Below are 23,539 nucleotides of genomic sequence, written 5' to 3'. Positions count from 1 at the left end.
AATTTCTTGATGCTTGTTTAAAGCCATAAATGGATTTCTTTAGCTTACAAACTCTGTTATCTTCTGATCATCCAAAACCATCAGGTATCTTCATGTATACGTCTTCATGCAAGTCTCCATGCAAAAAGGCGTTGTTTACATCAAGTTGGTATATGTGCCATCCTCGCTTCACGGCAACGGTAAGAAGAGTTCGAACAGTCACAAACTTTGCAACTGGAGCAAAAGTCTCGTGAAAATCTATCCCTTCCATTTGGGTAAACCCCTTTGCTACGATGCGAGCCTTGTACCTTTCGGCTTCTCCGTTCGTTTGTATTTGGTTTTATAGACCCATTTTAAGTCAATCGCCCGTTTACCTTTTGGTAATTCTTTCAAAACCCAAGTCTCATTTTGTTCGAGAGCTTGGATTTCATTCTTCATGGCTTCTATCCATCTTGGATCTCGAATAGCCTGTTTATAATGTTTTGGCTCATTACACGAGGTAATAGCCAACAAAAAAAGCTTTATGGGGTTAGTAAACTTTTCGTAAGATATGAAATGTGCTAAAGGATGTACCGTTGAGGAGGTTTGATTAGGAGTGGTTTGCTTGTGGTCTATAGATGGTGGGAGTCGAACATCAAAATCATCCAGCTGCCTCAGTCGTGATCTATACCATTTCTCTCTGGGCTGCTCTATATGTTCTAATTCTGGCCCAAAATGTTCACTGTTAATGCTTTGGTGAATGGGCTAAGGAGGATCTTCTGATTCTGGCTGAAAATGTTCAGTATTAATGTGTTGCTGACTTGACACAGGAGCATTTTTAGTATTGGTCTCAGAAGCAATTTTAGTTGATGGGCCTTCTTCTCTGATTTGTTTATCTAGAATTTCAAATTTATTTTCGTGGTTTGGGCTGGTTGTTAAGTAGTTTCTGGACCAACATCAGGCCCATAATTTTCCTTTTGTTGTTCAGTATCTTCGATACTAGACCCTAATCCACTATTATTTTCTTTGTTGGGACATATATTTTCATCATTGAGTTGGGTCTTAATTTCAACTTTACCATATTCTTCATAATAATCCCATTTTGTGGGAAAATAAAGATTTCTTCTTTTTCTATTTCATTGTTGGCAAATGAAAAAATGTTTTCCATAAACTTCGTGTCTCTGAGATGATATTTTATGATGTTGAGTGTCATAAATTTTGTAGCCTTTCGTTCCTTGTGGATACCCTAAGAAAATTCCCGGTCTCCCTCTTACTTCGAATTTGTCTCCTTTGGTTTCAGTGCTTCTATAATAGGCAAGGCAACCATACACCATCATATATTCATAATTGGGCTTTTGATTATACAATACCTCATAAGGCGTTTTCTTATCGATTACTTCGGATGCCATTCGGTTTATAACGTGCGTTGCGATTAGGACACATTCTCCCCAAAACTTTGTGGTAAGTTTGCTTTAAAACGCAAAGCACGTGCCGTTTCCAATAAGTGTCGGTATTTTCATTCCACTACGTCATTTTGTTGTGGTGTATATGGACATGTCGTTTCCAAAATTATTCCCTCCTTAGCATAAAAGTCAAGCATGTGATTTGAGGTGAACTCACCCCGATTATCACATCTTATCCTTTTAATATTTTTCTCAAATTGTGTTTGTATCATTTTGTGAAAATTTACAGCCTGCTTCATGTTTATGTCTAAGGAGGAACACCCACACGGCTTGACTAAAGTCGTCGACAATGGTTAAAAAATAACTTGCACGTGTGAGGGAGGGCGTTCGGTATTTACCCCGCACGTCACAATGCCATTCGGTATAGTGACAGGTGGTTCATAGTTCCTTTTTGATATGTTTTTAAGAAGTAATCATCATAGATTATATGCTCGGTTGCACCTGAGTCAATTACCCATTTAGCATCCGTGTCAATGTTGCCTGCCATGTTTACCACCTGTGTATTTTTCTCTTTGGTTACGCCATCTTTGTTTCTAAAAATATGCACAAAGTGTTGATACTGTGCGTTGCTCATTCCCGGTATCGAACTGGCCTCATCTTCAACATGCTCACCAGAGTTTTGCCTTTCTATTCTTTGTTTGAATTCGCCCCTGAGGCTGGTCTTGTTCTACGAAAACGTGAGTCTGGGAAGTTGCTGCCTCGGTGATGATTCTTTTGGTACCCGAGGCTGCCCTTTGGTGTTTGTCATCTTTACCTCCTTTTCCTTCGTCGTTGGCCATGGTGGTGGCTTTTAGGGTTTTGGTTTGGTCTGTAATCTTTTGTTTATGTCTGCTCTGACGCCGTAATAATTTTCCATATTATGGTATATTGAGAATGACAATCATAATTTGATAATGATCTAGAGAAAACAATATCACATGCCTATTCTATATACAATCTTTTGGCAATAGTCAGCCACAAATTCAGCCAATGATAATGAGGTGTAATAAAGGAGAATAACTAGTTATAAATGATAATCCTCATATTCAACGGAAAGGTGATAATGATTTCCATATGATGATAATACTTTCCATTACGTTAGACCGTACCCCTGTGATGCGCGGGAACCTGACGGAATCCGTAAACCCTCACCCCCTGTCGGGTTCGAAACTGAGATTAAAGTCCTGATTCATCCCTTCACCTAGACGTCCTTTGAACCATCCCAAGTGAGAATTGAACCTGCATCTCTATATACGGAGGGCATGCCTCTTACCATTAGACCAAATTTTCAATACGTGATTTGGAATATGCTTTCTATGAGAATAAACGTGATTTTGGGTTGAATCGGTTTTGCTTGGGTTTTGAGAGAGGTTGACATCGAAGTTATAAATTCCGTAACCATTTTCTTTAACTCAAGGGCTGTATGGCGCAATCTTATAGGACTGTTCAAAAGGGTAAGACCCGACCCTTTTACCTAATACCCTACTCGGACCCTTTACCCTTTTAGGAAGAAACGTGGACCGAGACCCTACCCTCTAAACAATAAAGGGTCGGGTATAAATAAGGGTTTTAAGGGTCCAACCCTTTACTCTTTAAGGCTGTAATCACATCTCCTTTTTCTGCATTTACTAGTTGTACATCTCATATATGACTTTAATATATGAATCCTAAAACAATTATACTTTCATTTAATCACATAGTAAAGTCTAACTTTGAAAGTTTATCAACATTTGAACCGATGCAAATAATATTCACATTCACAAATTACATGTAGAGAACAATTCAGTGATTCCCATATATATGTTTCCAGTCAGTTGTAGGACCCTTTATTTTTATTTTTCTTGGTAGTTGGGAAATTTCGTATGAATCATATATGAAATACAAATCTCTCTTAAATTTCAGATTAATCGCGAATCTATGTATATCTATCTAGAAACTAGTAAAAAGGTTAAAGGTTTGAAAAAGGGTAGGACCCTTGAAACCCTTTTACCCTTTAAGGTGAAATTTAAATACCCTCAACCCAACCCAACTCATTTTATATATTCAGGTCTAATTAAGGGTTTTGCGAATAGGATAACCGGGTTTCAACGGTCTGATCCTTATCTTGCTCACCCCTACAATCTTGTGCTGAATTATTAAAAGTTTTGATTAATAAATCTATGAGTCATTCAGTATGCTTCTTAAACTTATTCATTAAGAAACTATAAGAACCACTAAAATGTATCTTTTTTATTGAACCAAACACAATTTATCACTAACCAATTCAAAGGTTGCTTTTTAAAATCATTTTAAGAGGCTATCTAGCATATCTTTGGTGGAAGTTTTATTTTGATTACTAATGAATTTAACACAAAATATGATTAGTCCTAAACGAGTGATATGAGATCCATATTTATTACTTGCCATTTTAAAGTTGATATTAAAACTCCCACCGGATGTTATATAAAGCTACATGCGTAGGTAGGGCATATATGTAAACATATTACTTAAAACATAAACAGAACGTTCACACAATACATAAAACTAGCCTAGTCGAGCTCGAACTTAGTCAAGGATCTTGATGTGACCAACATGCTCAAAAAACAAAATGACATCTGATTTAAAATTCTTATGATGTAAAGTTCAAGCCTTGTTAAAAGCAGTAGTAATACATTTTATAACATTAACAGATGATGAGTTTCAATCCAGTCACAATTGAGGAAGAACCTTTTGAATATTTTTAAAAGAATGATATAATTTTTACACAACTCATAACAACATCTCTCCTAAATAGGCATGCAACGAGAGTGCGGTTACACGGGTTACTTGCAAAACAATGTTTCTCTCGTTTCATTGCCCGTTGTCGGGTTCACCCTAAAATGCAGAAACAGTTGTGATCATCTTTAGAACCCAAAGAAATTAATATAACAAACTCTGGAGGTTTAGTAGATTACCCATCAGCAATTTTGCAAAGATATTCCTTCTGATCTTCTCTTAGAGGGACATCAGTGAAATCTGTACATAACAACAAAGTTCTTTAAACATATAGAAGTATAAAACTGAATACGATGATATACCCAAACGAAATTGTACCTGCGCCTGTTATGACCGATCCTCTGAAAGATGTGTTCCCTGTAACAAGTGCACCTTCCAAGTTGGCATTTGTCAAATTCGCCTGTAAAATGTTGTGTAAATTATTTGTCATAAAGATCGGTAAAATATTTAATTTATATCTTGAACATTAACCTTTGTTACGTTCGCTAAGGAGAAATCTGCGCCTCTCAGATCAGCATCAGAAAGATCAGCTCCTAAAATTAAATAAAAGTTACATAAATAATAGGCTCGTGAGCCAACTCGTGCTCGATAAGGAAGCTCAAGCTCAGGCCCGTTTATTAAACAATCTCATTTTTAGGCTGATGCTCACTTAAACCGCCTCGATTCGAGTTTTTAGCGAGCTGATCTTGAGTAGCTCACGAGTGACTTGGCTTGTTTACACCGGTCACAAGCCCAAAGTTTTAAGGCCAGTTCACTATCCGATTTGGGACCGACCGAGTTCTAAACTGGTTCATAACCAGTCCCGGCTCGTACCTATCAGGCCAAAAACCGGTATTCTTTCTTTTAACCAAAATATTAAACTTGAGTCACTAGCCCGCCCAAAGTTTTGCTTCCATTCACCATCTGATTTTGGGCCTGACCCGGTCATAAACAGGTTATGACCCGGTCCTAAACGGGTTACTATCAGGGTCCAGTTCCAAATCAAAGTAGTGGTCACCAACAACACGCCTAGGCGGCCAGAACAATCACTATTTGGTCCAGATGAGTCAAGTTTGAACACTTTATATATAAAATCTGGTCTATATATGTAAATTTGAAAAACTACATATAAATTTCAATCCTAGTGAACTACAACACTTCCAACAACAATACGCAGATAAAAACATAACGAAACCTGTCAAATCAGCATCAAAGAAGCTTGCTCCAAGCAGCTTTGCACCCTTGAAATTAGCTTGTCTCAAAATGGACTGCAGATTAAACCTCACCTTCAAATTCTAATACAATTTGAAATTGCAAAATCCACGATTACCGTTTTAAAATCCTGCTTGATCAAAGTCTTGCCGCTAAAATCCTTTCCGGTAAGATCCTGCCCTCTCGTCACTTCCAAACCGTACGGTCCTCCACCCTTGATCAATTCACACAAACAAACATTATCAAAATTAAAAGTTAGCTTATAAATATATGATGTCGGTCGACTGCGTTGTTGAAAAACAAACCTTGAATGCAAGAGCAGGATCAATGGCGAAGAAGAGTGAAGCAGAAACAAGAGCTGTAACGCATGCTTTGGACATGGATTCCGAAAACTTGATGGAAGAATCATCAGTGGATATTTTGATCTGGTTTCGTACCTGTATATATAATATATATAGTTAAGTGCTTTCTTTGATGTTGATAAGATGAAACATGAAATGAGAGGAGTACCTGTGAAGAAGAATTAGAGACTTGAAGAATAGGGAGAGAGGGCTTGGAGCAAGGGAAACTGAAGTTGAGAACCGCCATTGTCAAGTAAGTTTGTGGGGGAGAAACAACCTTGTCGAAAGAAAGATAAAGATAGATAATTCATGGGATTTTTTTATATATATTTTTCATACTTTATAAATAAATAAAACCAAAGTTTGATTTATGTTGTTTATATTTTATAAGCTTGAGACTTGTGTAATTGATTTAAAAATTAATATTTATTGTTAAGACTATGTGATATGAGATAACTAGTAAGAGTTGTTATCGTGTATGTAACCTATAATAGCAAGTCATCTCTTAAGTGAGGTGATTTGGATTTTATTGGTTAGTCCATACAATTAGATCATAGACCAAAAAGTGGGATTGTGGATGGCGTCTTTGCGGAGACGGCGGGAGTGGCCATGGCGCCGCTCGATGGATAACCCGACGTGGTGTGAGTGGCGTTATCTTACCCACATGGCATGGTGACACCTCCACTACACATAACCTAAGAGACAGTTGTTGTACAATGTTGTTTAAAACAATTTAACTATTTAATTATTTAGTCATTTTTTCTTTCAATTTAATATTTAATAGTTAACAATTAACAAATTAATGGTAATGATTTATTTTAGTGTTTTAGTCAGTTTTAAATTTGATAATTATGTGGGGTGAAAAGTGACAAATTATTGTATTTTTTATCGAAGAGTACATACATAAATATTTATGGTATTAATTGTATGTAACAAATATCACTACAAAAAAATTGGTTTAAGGCAACCTTTATTTTACAAAAAAAAAAAGTTACATTAGACCTAATGCAACCTTTTTGTTAGATAATACAATTGTTTCTTTCAAATGTAACATTTTTAAAAGATTGCATTTGAAAAAAAAAATTGCACTATGTAATAAAACGTTGCATTCGGTCTAATGTAACTGTTTTTGTAAAATAAAGATTGTGTCAGACCAATCTTTCAGTAGTGTACAATTACAAAAGCTCATTACACTACAGGAGAAGGAATAACAATATATTATTATAAATTATATGCTAAAACTAATTACAAAATCTTAATTACATAAAATTATTCTTAATATATCACGTAAGTTCAAGCAGTGGTAGGGCAGGCATTTCAATTGGATCTGAAACTCTAAAGTAAGTTATACGGTAGTAGCTACTTGATGAATATGTCAGCATATTGAAATAGAGAAGAAATATGAAGAACTCTAATGTGATTGAGCCTTCTCTTAAACAAAGTGAATATCGATCTACACATGCTTAGTTTTTTTATGTTGAACTGATTTTCAGGCAAATGCGCGGCGGAAACGTTGTCACTGTAACGATAGTGGCATTGCAAAGAGGAGCATGGAGTTAACCTCAACTACAAAATTAGCTACCCTCCTTGCGTACTCTGCTTCGGCACTGGAAGCGATCATGTTATTGAAAGAATATGAAACATAATTTCCTCTCTGTTCTCAATAAACATAACCCCTTTTATAGAGTGAATATTCGTATCTTTTATAGAACAATTATACTCTAATAATGATTACAAAATATATTCTAAATATACTTCTATTTATTCCCCCGTGGTCGAAGCAGGAGGTCGAATTCTTAGACTGGAGCGAAAATCGTCAAAGAGTAGCTTGGGAAGACCTTTTGTGAAGATGTCAACTATTTGAAATCGTGTGGGCACATGTAGAATCCGTACGTTGCCTCGTTGAATCTGTTCGCGAACAAAATGAATGTTCAATTCGAGATGTTTGGTGCGTTGATGCTGAACGGGATTGCCAGAGAGATAGATGGCGCTAACGATATCGCAATATACCAAAGTAGCAATAGATAACGGTTTATGAAGCTCTAATAGGAGATTTCATAACTAGCTGATTTCAGCTACAACATTTGTCACGGAACGGTATTCGACTTCTGCACTTGAGCGGATATAGTATCTTGCCTTTTAGACGACCGAGAGATAAGATTATTCCCAAGATAGACACAATATCCGGACGTGGATCATCGTGTATCGGGGCATCCGGCCCAATCGGCATCATGTATGCACGTAAAGAAACAGTTTTTGATGGACCAAGAGTTAAACCATTGATCGATGTCGAAAGGTCAATCAAAAATATTTATAAAACTAAGGGCAAGTAAGGTGTCGAATCCATAAGGAATCAGTGGGAAATGCAAGTCACGATCATGTTTTATTGATTAATTAACTAGGGTGGACAATCGATGTCAAGCAATTTTTGAAAACAAGTTGATTCTAAAATATTGTGGGAACAAGTCACTTACGTCGATGCCAAAGTGATGAATCGTTCTCAGAGGCCTTTAATATTAAACATGAAGCTGTATCTAGTGAATACGAACTTCTCATGTCTAGTATGTGAGCATCATTATGCCTCGGATTACGCATCAGAATCCATTCCTCGGGGACGTGAAAACGTGGTTTTAAAATAAAGTTTTCATTTTCTGTGGAAATGTAAAATATTTCTTATCATAAATTTGAGAGACATTAAGCATATTGTGATTCAGTTGTTCGACGAGATTGACATCCTCAAAAGTCAAAGTGTCATTTGAGACCTTTCCTCTTTTTTTTACTTTCCCTCTCATGTCACCTACGAAAGATACGGATCCACCTTCGAATGGTTGAACATCAATAAGTAAGGATTCGTCTCCCGTCATATGTTGGGTACAGCCACTGTCTAAGTACCAAATACTGTTGGCATGCCTACTTGACTGTACCTACATGTGACATTCGTTACTTTTCAAACCCGAAAACCCGACCCATTTTGAATTTTCGGTTTTATATATATATATATATATATATATATATATATATATATATATATATATATATATATATAAACTTTCACTTTTTATTCTAACCTTATTCTAACCTTCCTCTATATATCTATCTATATATATATATATATATATATATATCATTAAGTTTCGTTACATGTGATTATGTGACATTCGTTATTGTTTTTCATTCGTTAAATCGACTCGTTTTATACCAATCAGGCGACCTGTAACATCCCGAAATTTCTAAAGTAATATTTATTAATTATTTTGTCGGGTGAAATAAACGAGTTAGTGGAACGATAATAATAATAGCAAAATATGAAGACTTAGTAGGATAATTAGATGGGATTAGATATGGACCAAAAGGAAATATGGGCCTTCGGTCCATGGGCTTAAGGGAGTATAAATGCCCCCTTAAACCCCAATCCTTTCCATTCCATCCATTTATCCATCCTAATCTCTACACACTCCAAAACACACACAACCCGAACCAAGATCCAAAGGCGAGGACCCGAGCTCGTTGGTGCTAGATCGTCGTGACGAACCAAAGCAACAAGACCAGCTCGTGTTCGTAGTTCGACTCATTTACGGTACGTTTATATCGAGAACTTGTTCGTTTAGGTTTGGATTAGTATAGAAATGATAGATCTGTGTTTGTATGGTAAAAACGAAACCAACAAAGCTAAACTTACTGAAAATGGATATGATTTGATGGGTTAATCGATTGATAAAAGAACCGGTAACCTATATGCCTAAATCGCACCCTTTAAACATCGATGTTAGGTCGATTTGATGGTTGGGGTTTGTAGGCGCTGGTCAGACGATTCCGTGGATACCTAAATCGAGTTATTTGGTTAAGAAACGAAGATGATTAAGGGATTTAAGGACGAACAGTACCTGCAGCTGGACAACTTCGCCTGCAAGCTAAGTTCGCCTGATGAACTTCGCCTGCAAAGCTAAGTTCGCCTGATGACAACTTCGCTGCAAAGCTAAGTTCGCCTGATGACAACTTCGCCTACAAAGCTAAGTTCGCCTGATGAACTTCGCCTGAAAAGCTAAGTTCGCCTGATGACAACTTCGCCTACGGCCAAGTTCGCCTAACTGGTAACTTCGCCTAAGGCCAAGTTCGCCTAATTGGTAACTTCGCCTAAGGCCAAGTTCGCCTAATTGGTAACTTCGCCTAAGGCCAAGTTCGCCTAAGTGATAACTTCGCCTACGGCCAAGTTCGCCTGACTGATAACTTCGCCTAAAGCTAAGTTCGCCTAAGGTTTAACTTCGCCTAAAGTCAAGTTCGATTAGAAAATAAATTGAAAACCTAATGGAAAATGTGTTAAGACAGTTAATGTAAATAAAATTTTACCAAGCTGACCTGGCAGCTCGACCCCAGCCAGGGGCTCTGCCCCTTGGACCCTGCTAGGGGCTGCCGCCCCTAGACCCCGCTGCCAGGGGCGCTGCCCCCCGGACCCCCATTCGTTGTGGGTTGTATAAAGATAGAAATACAACATGAGTAGTAGTAGTTAATTGATACATGTAAATATTATACAGTTAGCCGTGCACAGCTCAAGAAGGGAATAACGATTAACGGAGAGCGTAACAGGATTCAGGTGAGTTTCTAGCCCCATTTATGTGTTATGTTTTCGGGGCTGTGTGCATACTCGATGTGTTGTTAATACATTTATCCTAAGTGATAAGTGTATGCCATATGTGATATATGTGATGGATATGAATGATTGCTTGTCGGTACGCGAACGATCTTCGGATATTGCGCGTACTGTCAGGTCAAAAATAAAGGTACGAATATTATATATCGAAGATGTATGAACATTACAAATGAATACTTGTCGGGGCGTGAACGATCTTCGGATATTGCACGTATCGACAAGAGGTATGGTTGTTAAATGAATGATGTAAAGAACGCCTAGAGTGTTCTTATGCTATAATGTAATTATTGTATATGTGAAGTATGTGTATACAGGTACACGAATGGTATGTGAGTTCTACGTTCGACATAGTAAGTTGGGATGGCAAATCCCTCTAGCTTTTGTCGGACATAGACTCGGCTGGTGATGGCGTAGCTAAGGACTGCGGGCCTTATACGTAATGTAGATGATAGATGTAAACGTAGATAGGGACGGTGGGCCTTATACGTGTTACAGATAATAGACGACAACGTAGTTAAGGACTGCGGGCCTAATACGTAAAGTAGATGATAGATGTAAACGTAGATAGGGACGGTGGGCCTTATACGTGTTACAGATAATAGACAACAACGTAGTTAAGGACTGCGGACCTTATACGTATTATAGATAGGCATCAGCATAGGAAAGGACTTTGGACCTTATAAGTGTTGTATTTGTATTGTGGTAGCATAGGGGAGGACTGCGAACCTCGTACGTGCTATGGTTTAGGTTGCAACATAGGGAAGGACTGTGGACCTTGTACGTGTTGTGGATGTAGGATGGTATAGGGAAGGACTGCGGACCTTGCACGTACCATAAATGGTGAACATAGGTAAGGACTGCGGACCTTTTACGTGTTCACGACCTTGAGTACAGGTATAGACGGCGGACTATGAACGTACTCTCGGTAGACTGAGGTTAGTGATTGTAGATATGTATGTATGTATGGTAGTAAGTATATATGTAGAACAGAAGGGTAACTAGTTAGGTATGGATATGTATCTTCGGATATGTATGTATGTGTATGTATTGTATGGCGTCCGATTAACTAGAACTCACTCAGCGTAGCTGACTTTTAGTATGCACGCAGGTGAGTAGAATGAGACAACTAGCTTGAGCGGGCACATGGTGGGCGAATAGGAGACTGGCATTTGAAGACTCAAGATGTTTTAATGTAATTGACGTTTATTTTGAAAAACAAGAATGTTTAATTAAGGCAAGTTTTGGATTGTTGTAACGTTTCATGAAAGTTTTTATATTCCGCGAAAGTTTTAATGAACTCTGATTTGTAAGAACTGTGTTTATGAGTAAATCCGACGCTAAAGTAAGGCTACCGGGTTCGGGGCCTTACACGACCCTAAATCAGGCAACCCTAAATCATCGTCTAAAAACGTATATTATCACCTAACTATCCCGTAATCATCGTATTAACGACCGGACGTATCTTGAAAACGCAATTAAGGCAATTAAACAATACACGCTCCAATTAGCACTATAAATAGGTTCCTAACATCAATCTAAACTCGTCCCAATCATTCTTTTCATCTAATACACTCTCTAAAACTAGTAATTTTTCCGTCAAGGGTCGTTTTCCGGCGAGCCATAGTTCTCCGTCAAAACACAATGATACCAAGTAAGTATTTTATGGTTTTGCTTAGTTTTTCAGTGATTAACAAAACCCCCCAACGTAATTTTGGCATACATGGTGTCAATTGACAATTGTAGGCCTAGAGTTTAAGATTGAAGATGGTGAACATGAAGATATTATTTATGTTTTTTTTATCTTTACCTAAATGAATTAACATGCTAGTTCAACTGGTTATGTCTTGAGGGTTTGGCATCAAAGACTCGGGTTTGAACCCAGGTCAGCACATATATTTTTGGTTTATTTTTTTAAACTTATTTACTTATTATTATAATCAAAATAAAATTAATAAAAATCATTAAAAATTATTAAAATTCAAATAAAATTATTTTAAGTTAAATAAAATTTATTATAAATTAATTTTATTGTTTTCATCTAAAAACCAATCTTCCAAACCCGTCAAGTTTCGTTAAAACTTTTAAAACATTTATATATTTATTTATTTTTTGTTAAACTTTGTAATTCGTTAACACCTTCATTTTCAAAATAAAATATATCGTTAACAACAAATTTTGTAAACGTTATAACATTCAAACTTAGTAATCTTATAATTAAGAAATATTAATAAATCATTAACTGGTTAATATTAATTCGTCCGTTAAACCTGATTTCGGTAATATTAATTCGTTTTAAATTCGTTAAACATTAATTCGTTAGCTTATAATTCATTAAACCATTAAAAAAGCTTAATGTTTTGTTAGCTTTTAAATTCTTTAACTTTAATTCGTTAACATAAATATTATTCAAGATATTTTTACCATTTAAAATACATTAAAACTTAAATTTAATATAATATTATAATGCCACAAAATACTAAAAAAATATATTAAAATAATGCTTAAATCCCGTTAACCAAATCTTTACAACTTTTTCTTTCCCGTTCCATAAGTCAATCGTTTCGGATTCTTTTGCGCACTTTCGGTTGTTTTGGTTTCGTTATCGTGCTTTCGGCTTTTAATTGCATGTTTATCTTCGATTTCAAGGTGAGTTTCTCACACCCTCTTTTTAACTCTTTTATTACTTTTGGGGTAGCTTATGTATTTTATTACAAATTCAAAGTATTATGATTTCGCTTACAAACTACAATTCACTATATGGACTTGTGTGTTACTTGATTATTTTCTCGAATTTACTTGCACGTGATAGCCTCAATAAGTATGATAATACGCTCCCCTTTGCACTCAGGATCATTTTGTTATGAGTGGAAAAGGGCCTCATTATCCGAGTATGTTGGTTATTACCAACTGGAAAAGACCTTACTTGCGCGATTATCCGAGTACGTTGGTTGATACCAACTGGAAATGATCTTACTTGCTCGTTTATCACTTGTTCATGAATTGTACGGTTTTATATATTTATATCAAATTGTGGGAACTCACCAACTATTCATATAGTTGACATTATTTTATACATATGCTACATGTACAAGCATTAGAGGATGATACTTGAAGAAGACACTAGACTTAGGTTATTTAAACAAATGGATAAAATGTATAGTTGTATTTATATTTTCTTGTATTCTTTGTTTACAAACTTTTGTATATGATGTTTAAATCAATTAATGATATTGTCACTTAATAGTATCACATGTGTTTTAGACAATCTGTACGTCACACTCGGGCGTTTCCGCTTAAGCCGGGGTGTACACTACATGCCATAAGCAATCAATTAGACATGGGTTTCCGAGACAAATCTATCTCTGGAAGGTTAACAATAAAATCTTTAAATTTTATTTTATTTCCTGAAAACAATTTATTTCCTGGTGAGTCATCACTTGAAGAATAGTCCTTAGGAACCCAAACAAAAACATGTTCCTTGTTTTTAATCGTATTGGACTTTGTTTTCTTTGTTTTCAAAACTCAATCCTCAAATCTTTCAAACTTTGGATTTCTTTCTTTATTTTCCCTTTTGGTTCTCCAAAATGGTTTTCTTTTTTTCTTGCTTTTTATTAACCTTGGATCTCACATCCATTTCACTGGTTTCACTTTCAACATGATCAGTCTTTGATCCAGAGCTGCTAGTAGATGTAGATCGGGACTGATTAAGCTGCTCCTGAATGTCTTTTTGTTGCTCAAACCAGTGCTTGCAAGGTGAGATTGATTGCCACACACAAAGCAGCATTTCCTACTTTGAACACCATAAGACTCATCAAAATCATAAGAATGTTGATGGTGAGGAGTAGGTGATCTTTGAAATAATGGAACATGACTGTGTTTTCCATAAAATTTCTTACCACGATCATCAAAAACATTTGTGTAATAAGACTCAAAATTAGTTTGTTTTCGATGGCCATAGTAGTTATCATAAGTGGAGTTATAAGATTGGGGGTTCTATTTATGATTAGTTGTCTGAGAAAATGATCTTTTCCAAGGTGGAACATATTTACTAGAAGTACTAGCTTGATTAACATTCTCAAATACTTTACTTTTAAATGAATTATCCTTAATCTCACAACTTGATGATGAGCAACTTGGTATGTTCATATTAACATTCTTAATTATATTTACACAATATTGAGCACACGAATCATTACACAAGTTAACACAACCAATATCAGAAACAACATCAATATTTTCATCCAAATATCATGAGCAATGCCAACATCAACATTGTCACAAATATCAACATTAATATTCGAAGATGAGTTTAATGTATTTTTCATGGAAATAGAAACATTATTAGTACAAATAGATTTAACATTTGATTGCCTTGAATTCACATCACACTCAAAAAGTGAATTTAAAACGCCATTTTTTTCACTACTCATGCCATCTTCCACTGATGCCTTATCTCCTAAACCACCTATTGAACAAGATGAACTGCCACTAGTACTCACTATTTCACTAATTGGATCTACAGTCATAGATACCTCAGGGACGAATATCTTAGGCTTTGGTACATGACCAATTCCATAGAATATTTCGTCTACTTGAGGAGTGTTAAAACTAAAGTGGGGTAGGGATATGTAGTTATGATTAAATGGTGGTGGAACAACCTCATATTCATATAAAATACCCCTCATTTGTTTAACCCCTATTTGTGAACCAATTATACCATTTAACTTATCAGAAGTCATTTCAAACTTATCTACAGTTATCTTTCTTTTGGAAAGATCCAACTTAAGTTCTTCAATTTTAACATTTAACTTATTTACTTGTTTTTTTATGACCATCAATTTGTAAAGTTGCTTCAAATAATTGTAGATGTAAGTTTGTCATGCCATCATGATGAGTCTTAATTCTATCAATAAATATCTTTTCAACTTTCTTATACTCCTGATTTTGATATTTAAGCCCAATAAGTTCTTCTAACATTCCAGCATTATGGGCTCTATAGTATTCTACTTTTTCAACACATAGTTTAGAGCATAAATGTGTGTGTACCTCGGGAATGACTGTGTTTGCTTGGCTACTTCCACCTGCATAACTTGTTGACGCATCATTTCCATTCACAAAAGTCACCCCAACAAAGTTAATTGGCATCATCAGCTCGCTCATTTGTGCCATCCAGTCGGGTTCAAAAGATTCACCCGATTGCGTCAACAAAGCTTTTCCATTTGCTTTGGATTTCCCTTGATAAGTCCTTGGAACTCCATGACCTCCAGATGAACTGTTCTACACAAACCTTCTACCCCCAGCACCAGAACCTTAACCGCCCTCACCTTCAGTCACATCCACAATCTTTACCTCACAGCAGGTTTCTTTAGGTTTGTGCACTCTCTTGCAAAGTGCCTGGCTTCATTACAGTTGTAACAAGGAAGGCAAAACCCAATGTTGTTATTTCCGGCAGTAGCACCAAATCTGTTCTTTCCATATTTCTTGATAAAGCTTGTAGCCCAGTGAACTGCCATAGCCATTTGGTACTTTATATCCAATCTCTTAAGATTTTGTTCATTAATCTCTGGCAGATCCCCTTGAGTAAATGACGGTTGCAAGAGCTTTCCTTTCAACAGTTCTTTGCGACTAGCTATGAAGGCATGGAATAGTGAAATGTGGCAGTCTTCAACTTGAAGAATGGATTTGTTGGAGCTACTTGAACTGCTTGAATGTTGATTCAGACCATGAGCCATAAGGGCTTGATTGACCACTTGATTCACAATATCTTGAATGGAATTTTGAGTTACTGAACTAGAAGAGCCAGTAGATGAAATGAAGGCTTTGTTTGGTTCGGCTTGAGTTGCATATTGAACCCTTGAGGCTTGAACTCCATCAACAGCATGAACAGTTGGGTGTGATTGAGTTAGAAAAGCAGCTCCAACTCTTGAACCTGTAAACGCACCTGCTTGATTAAGAGAGCTAATATGGTTGTTCATTCTGAGCTTCCCGTCCATCTCAAAAGATCTTATGGTAGAGATTTAAGTCCATCCGAGTTGTTGTGCTCATATCCTTGGATATCTTTATTGTAGTCACATTGTTGTTCCAAGTATATGGCAGTGAGTTTAACAACTTATGTTGACTTCAGACATCTAACGAATAATACCAGCACTTCTCATTCTTGTATTCAAAGCTTCAAATATCTCAATGAATAATGTAATGGTTTTGCCCTAACATTTCTTTTCGGCTTTCCCTCATGTCTAAATTTCCCTCAAACTTCTCAACTAAAGCATCCCAAAGTTGCTTTGCAGTAGTACATTCTCTAATGCTTTGAGTGATCTTGGTGGCTAGACACATGCTAAGGTAACCATAAGCTTTTTGATCTTCAAACATATTTTGGAGACCACTTTGTGTAAGAGCCATGACAGGAGCATCAACTTTAACACCATCTGCCACAGTTGTTGGTCTGTGAGGTCCATTCTCAATTGATCTTATAATCCAATAATCATTTTTTCTAGTAAAGTTCTTAAACCTCAACTCCCATTCTTCAAAGTTGTTATCATACCCTAAGATTCGGGGTGGTTTATTAAAGGTTCCATATTCATGTTCAAGCATCAAGAAACTCTTTAACATTATTTCAGATTCAGAAATCGTGTATGAAGCCATTTAGAAATCAGATTTGAAATCGGCAGAAATATTGAAAATTCTAAGTATTTTGAATCACAATCACAATTAATAGTAAGGCGATTGCAAAGTGAACAGTAATGTGATTCTGGTCAAAATGCGATTCTGAAGGTTTGCGATTCTGGAAATTTGCAATTCTGAACAAGGTTGCGATTCTGGATGGATGCGATTTGAATGCGAATGCGATTTGTGAGCGAATGCGATTACCGATGGGGATGCGATTGCGAAGGTGATTGCAATTCCGATTTTGAAACAAATGCGATTGTGACTGTCACACAAATGTGATTGCGATTTATGTCACAAGTGCGATTGTGATTGTCTCACCAATGAGATTGTGATTAAGTACCTGACGATACAGAATTGCAAACGTAATCTTCACAAAAATGCCCTTTTTGGCTAGAACAAGGCCCCAAACAAAATAGCCCTTAGAACTTTTACACACCCTCGATAAGCACCTAAACAAGACCAAAATCCACGGTTGTGACCCAAGAACCACAACTAGTCTAGCCGAAGCTCTTATACCAATGTAGGTCATATATCAACGGAGCTCACAACTATTCTTGGATCAATCCGTGTTGTTAGCTAGCGGAAATCACTAGCAACACAAAGGATCCCGAATCTTGTGTATTTAATTATTTACTATAAGTGAAAAGTTGTTGAGGGGATAAGAAGGAGAGAGAAAGTGAAAGAATTTTGAATTGGTAAGAGATTGGGAGTGCATGGTTATCCTTGCATTATGTATAGTTAAAGCATGTGCACCTTTCTTTCATACATAATGGCCCAATGGCCTTGTTTACAAAGCAAGGTTGCAAAAGTCGCTAGGCGGACCCTAGGCGGTTAACTGGGGAGTTGGGTGTACTCGGAGTACTCGGGGAGTACTTCGAGAGTACTCGGACATGGTAAATATAAAGAAAACTAATTTTTTGTATATTATATATATGTCAAATATAATTATTTTACTAATATTTATAACAAAATATGTAAATATCAATATAAATAGAAGAAATACACAGTAAATTATTCTAAGAATTACTAATCATAAATTAAAAAATGATATTTGTTCTTTAATATTATAGAAATAAGAATTATTTTTTATTTTTTAAGTCAAAATCGGCTCAAGTCCATAAACTAAATGTAATTATAGCTGAGATTGACCATCTCTGATCCATTCTTAGTAACTAGGCGGAGTTAAAGAAACTCCCCTCGATGACATACCTTGTAGCGAGTAGTCAGGGAGTACTTGGCCTTGTAAACCTACTTTTACAACATTGCTACAAAGGCCTCGGGCCCAAACAAAACAAATTAAACGGAAATATAAAATATTACAATCATGAATTAAGCTAACAAATACAAAAGACTTATACATCGTGAATGGGCTCTACAAAGGCCTAGCTCAAATCTTTCATTGTTAATATCCCACCCAAAGTGTTGCAAGTGGGGATCGAACTTGGGTCTCTATTAGAGAACTCAAGCCTCCTACCACTATGCTTGAATGATTGATTATGGTTTATTGGATATTTGGATAATGTAAATTGTAAATTGTTATTGATTCAGGATTTAGGGTTTATGTATAAATTGAAATTCATTAGGGATTTAGGGTTTATGTGTAAATTGAAATTGATTATGGGTTGATGGTTTCAATTTTGTTTCTTCTGAAATTGGAGAACTTGGAAGATGAAACAGCAAAGTCATATGAACAATCTTTTTAAATGAAAATTCAAAGAAAATAATCATATTGGTCTATAACCAAGTTAGTCAAGTCCCCGACCAATAATCAAACACTAAGTAAACGAATAACTCTCGTTTATATTAATCGGAAAATATAACTCAAAAGGCTGATTATCTCTCAAACCCTAACTCGGTTTAGTTTAGATCCGCCACTGCCTAGTAGATCGAGCAGCCATTTATGTGAATTTTATAAACCTCCAATCGTACTCTCTTTATTTTACTCCATGGCCCTAAATTTACTTCAATTTTTGCAATCGATAAAGTTAAAGGTAAAAACTATTATCATAAAGCTGTCACATTGAAGCTGCATTAATATTTAATGAAAATGACTTGCCTTTTATGTTTTAGATTGATCACATATTTTTTTTCACAGGTTCATGTATGATTCTGCCAAGTAGGTCGGATCTATTTGTGTACCCCTTGCATCGTATTGGTACACTAATGCGGGTTCAGTTGAGTAACATATAAAAACTAAAATATTTAAACGATATTTGTTCGGTTGGTAAAACCCGAGCATTGGCAAAACCATGAGGGAAAAAACCAGGCGTTACAACAGCGAGTCGACACGAATTCGGTCAATATCAACTACGTTCGTTACGGTATAAGCAACTTTGGCAAAACTCAAGCAATCGGCTTTGGCAACACATAAGCAAATAAAACATTTAAAACGACATTTATTCGGCTGGTGGAACCGGACGTTGGTAAAATCCGAGCATTGCATCTCGGTCTTCGCTACAGCGAGTCGACGCGAATTTGCACGGCTTCGGTTACATTCGTTTGGTAAAATCCAAGCGTAAAACCCAAAAAATAAATTTGCCAATTAACATATATAAAAAATGAAATATATAAAATGACGTTTATTCGGTCGGTAAAACTTAAGCGTTGTCGGTCCCCGGCGCTGCGACTGTGAATCGATAAAATCAGGCGCTAGTAAAACCTAAGCGTTGTAGGTCCTGGACCTTGCGGTGGTGAGTCGATAGTCGACATGATTAAGGTCGGATTCAGCTACATTTGTTACTATGCCAAAAGTAAAAAAACCCAAGCGTTGGCAAAAGCCGAGCATTGGCAAAAGTCGAACATTGAATGTCTCGGGTGTTTTTGTTGGAAAATTTTATGTAAATAAAATATTTTTTAATTGTGAATTCTTTTATTTTATATGATTAGTTGAAACTCCTTTGATTTAATCAAGACCATTCAACATGTCATTAAGTTTTGGTCAAAACTTAAATGCATTGGTTAATGTTGATTGAGGTGTTTCATTTTTTCTTTAATGATGGTTGAATGTTTCAACTCTCTACTAGTATAAATACCAAGGGAGGTCCTTGGTTGTAGACACATAAAAAACACCAGAATAACAAATTCTTTCTTGTGTTTTCTTCAATTTTCTCCCTAAAGAATTCTAACATTCTTGATCATCTTCATCATTTTCTTTAAGGTACTATTCGGGTGCTAGAGCCCTCCCCGGCAGTACATACTGCTTAGGCCGTTGTACCCTGGGAAACAAAACGGGGAGAGACCCGGAATTTGTTTTAAGGTCCCCGTGTAAAACACGATCCTCGCCAACAAAGACCATGACACCATTTTTCTTCTACACCTTTCTTGCATTATTTTATTTCAATTGTATTGTAATTTTGATATTTTCTGGTGTAATTCGTATTATAATTTACTTGCTTTCCTAGATGGGTTTGATTCCTTGTATTGTAATCATTTTATTAAAGTGTTTTATTTTTATACGCGAACGGTTTTCTACAATCTTAAAACAATTTGTTTAAAAATCACCGTTCGTGTATTCAAAATATTCTCATGTGACTCAAACTAGTTTTGTTTCACGCGGTTGCGTTTTTAAAAAACATTTTTTTTCGTTTCTATTCAAATGAGTGACTTTGTAGAAACGGAAACCGGTTACAATTCGGATTTTTTAACGCTAAACTCTTGGAAAAACCCATTGTTTGGTCCCTTCAAAGTTGGACTTAGAACACCTTCGGTGTGTTAATTCGAGAGTTCGGATTAAAAAGTTTTGCGTAACTTTAATTTAGTGGGAGCGACCACTATTAATATTTCCGAAAAACTAACTTAGCATAGTTTATTTTTCAGAAAAAAATGACATCATCATAATCGAGTAACGTTATTTTAAGAATCTGAGGATCTAGAATTCTTAGAGCAATCTATTATTTTAAAGTAACAACAATATGAGAATCTTGGATTATCGTAATGGTTAAAAATAGATGTCTATTTGAAAAACTTTCGTTATAATTTTTCAAACAAATCATGTATGCATAAAAATGAGTCGGATTAACTATTGGAGAACAATATAGAATCCGAAAATGACTGTTTTGATTAAACACATTCGAGTTTATGGTTTTGGTTATGTTTTGTTAAGTCGAATCATATATAAAAATATATAAATGTTTCATAATGCATTTTGAATCACTTAATTTTTTTTAATGAGTATGTTAGAAAAAGGTATTTTTTGAAAACCCATATAATAAAACATTTGTCAACGTTTTATCTTTCTAACAAGCGTGTTAGAAATTATTATTTGCTAAATAATATTGGTTTCAAATGTTTTGGAACATGTATTTTCTAATGTGCGTCTTAGAAAATATATTTTCTAAACCATAAAACGTTTGCGTACGTTTAGTTTTAACAAACATTTAGAAAATATCATTATTGTTAAATAATAAAGGCTTATACACTTTTACTCTCTAATGAGCGTGTTAAAAATTGTGTATTTTCTTAACCCACATTGGTTAAAATGTTTTGTAAACGTTTGACATTCTAACATGCGCGTTGGAAACAGGTTAATGTTATAAAATAAATGAATGTTTTGTGTAAACGTAACGGTTTTAACATGAGTGTTAAATACGTATTATTTTATAAATCGATGCCTTAAAATATTTATCTAAATATTTAAATTTTCTAACGAGCTTGTTAGAAACGGTTTATTATAAACTAAAGTTTTAAAACGTTGATATCTAAATGTTAATTTTCTAATAAGCATATTAGAAATGGTTAATTTATATTAACCAAAGTGTAGAAATGTTTTATCTAAGCGTTTAATTTTCTAACGAGCGAGTTATAAGTGGTTTATTTTATAAATCGAACGCCTAGAAATGGTTTTGTCTAAATATATTATACTTTCTAGCGAGTGTGTTGGAAAGGATTATATTTGTATAAGACATCTTATTTTCTAACGAGCGTGTTAGAAACAGTTTATTTAATAAACCAAAGGTCTTGAAAATCATTTTGTCTAAGCATTTATGTTCTCTAACAAGCGTGTTAGAAACAATTATATTTGTATAAGAAATCGGTTAATATTCTAACGAGCATGTTAGAAGGGTTCGATTCTGTAAAACCAAAATTATAAAAATATTTTATACAAACGTTTATTTTATTTTTAATGAGCGTGTTAGAAACGATTAAAAGCTTCAATACATTTTGTTTAAAGCGTTTAATTTTCTAACTAGCGTGTTAGACACGATTTATTGTATAAACCAAAGGGTCTTAAAAAATGGTCTTGTCAAATCGGTTAAATATTCTAACAAGCAGGTTAGAAGTTGCATAAATATTATAACGAGCGCGTTACATAATAATTTTTATTAACCCAAAGGCGTTAGAACGGTTTTAAACAACTTGATGTTGTTGTGAACAAATTAAATTGTTCAAATGTAACTACATGCGTGTAGTTAATAGTTGTTCAATGTGGGAGTACCACTGAGGGAGAACCTCAAATGAGTGATGTTGTGATTACATAGAGCTCTTGTGCGGGGAGCCTAATTGCATCACTTGAAGACATCATGGGAACGATTTCGGAGATGTATGAAATCATGTGGACATTTGGTGTTCGTGGATAGTTCGTATTGTTTGAAGCATATATTCTGTTATGAAAAATGATTCAAAATTAAGAACTATCTTCTTGCTAAGAGAAGCAAGATACTTATTGATGGTCGTTGGACATCAATAAGAAAATGTAGAACTAGGTTATCTACATTAAGTATCCTAATTTTAAGAGTTAATTTATATGCTCCCAAACGTCTTAAAAGGGTATAATATTTTCTAGTAAGCTTGCTAGAGATGGATACTCATTGAACTATAGCAGTTTATTGATTTACTTTCAAATATTGTTTGGGTTCAATATCTTCGGATAACCCATACATAGAAATTAATCAAATGTTTATAGTATAACGAATAGTGAAAGAAGATATTTGCACAAAGACAATTTGTGAGTTGTCACTATGATTAAATGTCAAGGATGAGACATCACACGCCATGTGATGAGTGTATTAACGTGGATACAAGATATGTTGAGAGTATCAACATTGTGAAGATTCACATTTGTGAATTATAACATATGAAAGAAATATATGTTATTATTGTAAATGACTTTAATAAACCATGTGTGATTTATTATAGGAGACTTACAATAACGATGGATTTGTAGTTGTGTCTACCACCATCAATGTTGTTTAAACTATGTGGAGGATTTATCCTTCATTTTGGGAGAGTATCCCAATACATGGTTTCAACGGAAATGTTTACATCAATTTAGGCACATGCAATTGTCTTGTTTGATAGTCAATATACTTGACTATATTTCAAACTTTAGTGATATTATACGGGTAACATTCATTATGTTGAATGTGTTCACCAAACTAACTCGTTTTAAGACTCATGTTTGAAGTTCTTATGAGTAAATGGTAAAGCTTTTGGAGAACAAAAGTATATATCTTAATTTGACTAATGAAGTTAAGTATGTTTGCGTAATGTACTTTAACTTTTGAGACTTTCCTAATACCAAGGTGTTAGGATGATGAATA

The 23,539-nt window shown here is 35.2% G+C and overlaps 1 protein-coding gene across 1 annotated transcript; it reads right to left on the bottom strand.

Annotated features, from left to right (window-relative positions):
- Positions 1–4,101: 4,101 nt before the first annotated feature.
- LOC143573309 (thylakoid lumenal 15 kDa protein 1, chloroplastic-like) lies at positions 4,102–5,933 on the bottom strand. Its single transcript, XM_077058222.1, has 8 exons — positions 5,856–5,933; positions 5,651–5,782; positions 5,464–5,559; positions 5,329–5,401; positions 4,626–4,687; positions 4,473–4,554; positions 4,334–4,394; positions 4,102–4,253 (listed from the first exon to the last, which is right to left on the bottom strand). The coding sequence occupies exons 1-8, from the start codon at positions 5,931–5,933 to the stop codon at positions 4,202–4,204; spliced, it is 636 nt and encodes a 211-aa protein (XP_076914337.1). The 3' UTR covers positions 4,102–4,201.
- Positions 5,934–23,539: the final 17,606 nt, after the last annotated feature.

The sequence above is a fragment of the Bidens hawaiensis genome, unplaced genomic scaffold (assembly GCF_021521415.1).
Source record: "Bidens hawaiensis isolate Kalapana, Puna unplaced genomic scaffold, B.hawaiensis_p1.1 tig00026376_1, whole genome shotgun sequence".
Taxonomy (NCBI): domain Eukaryota; kingdom Viridiplantae; phylum Streptophyta; class Magnoliopsida; order Asterales; family Asteraceae; genus Bidens; species Bidens hawaiensis.
This window is presented reverse-complemented; position numbering and strand designations above follow the sequence as displayed.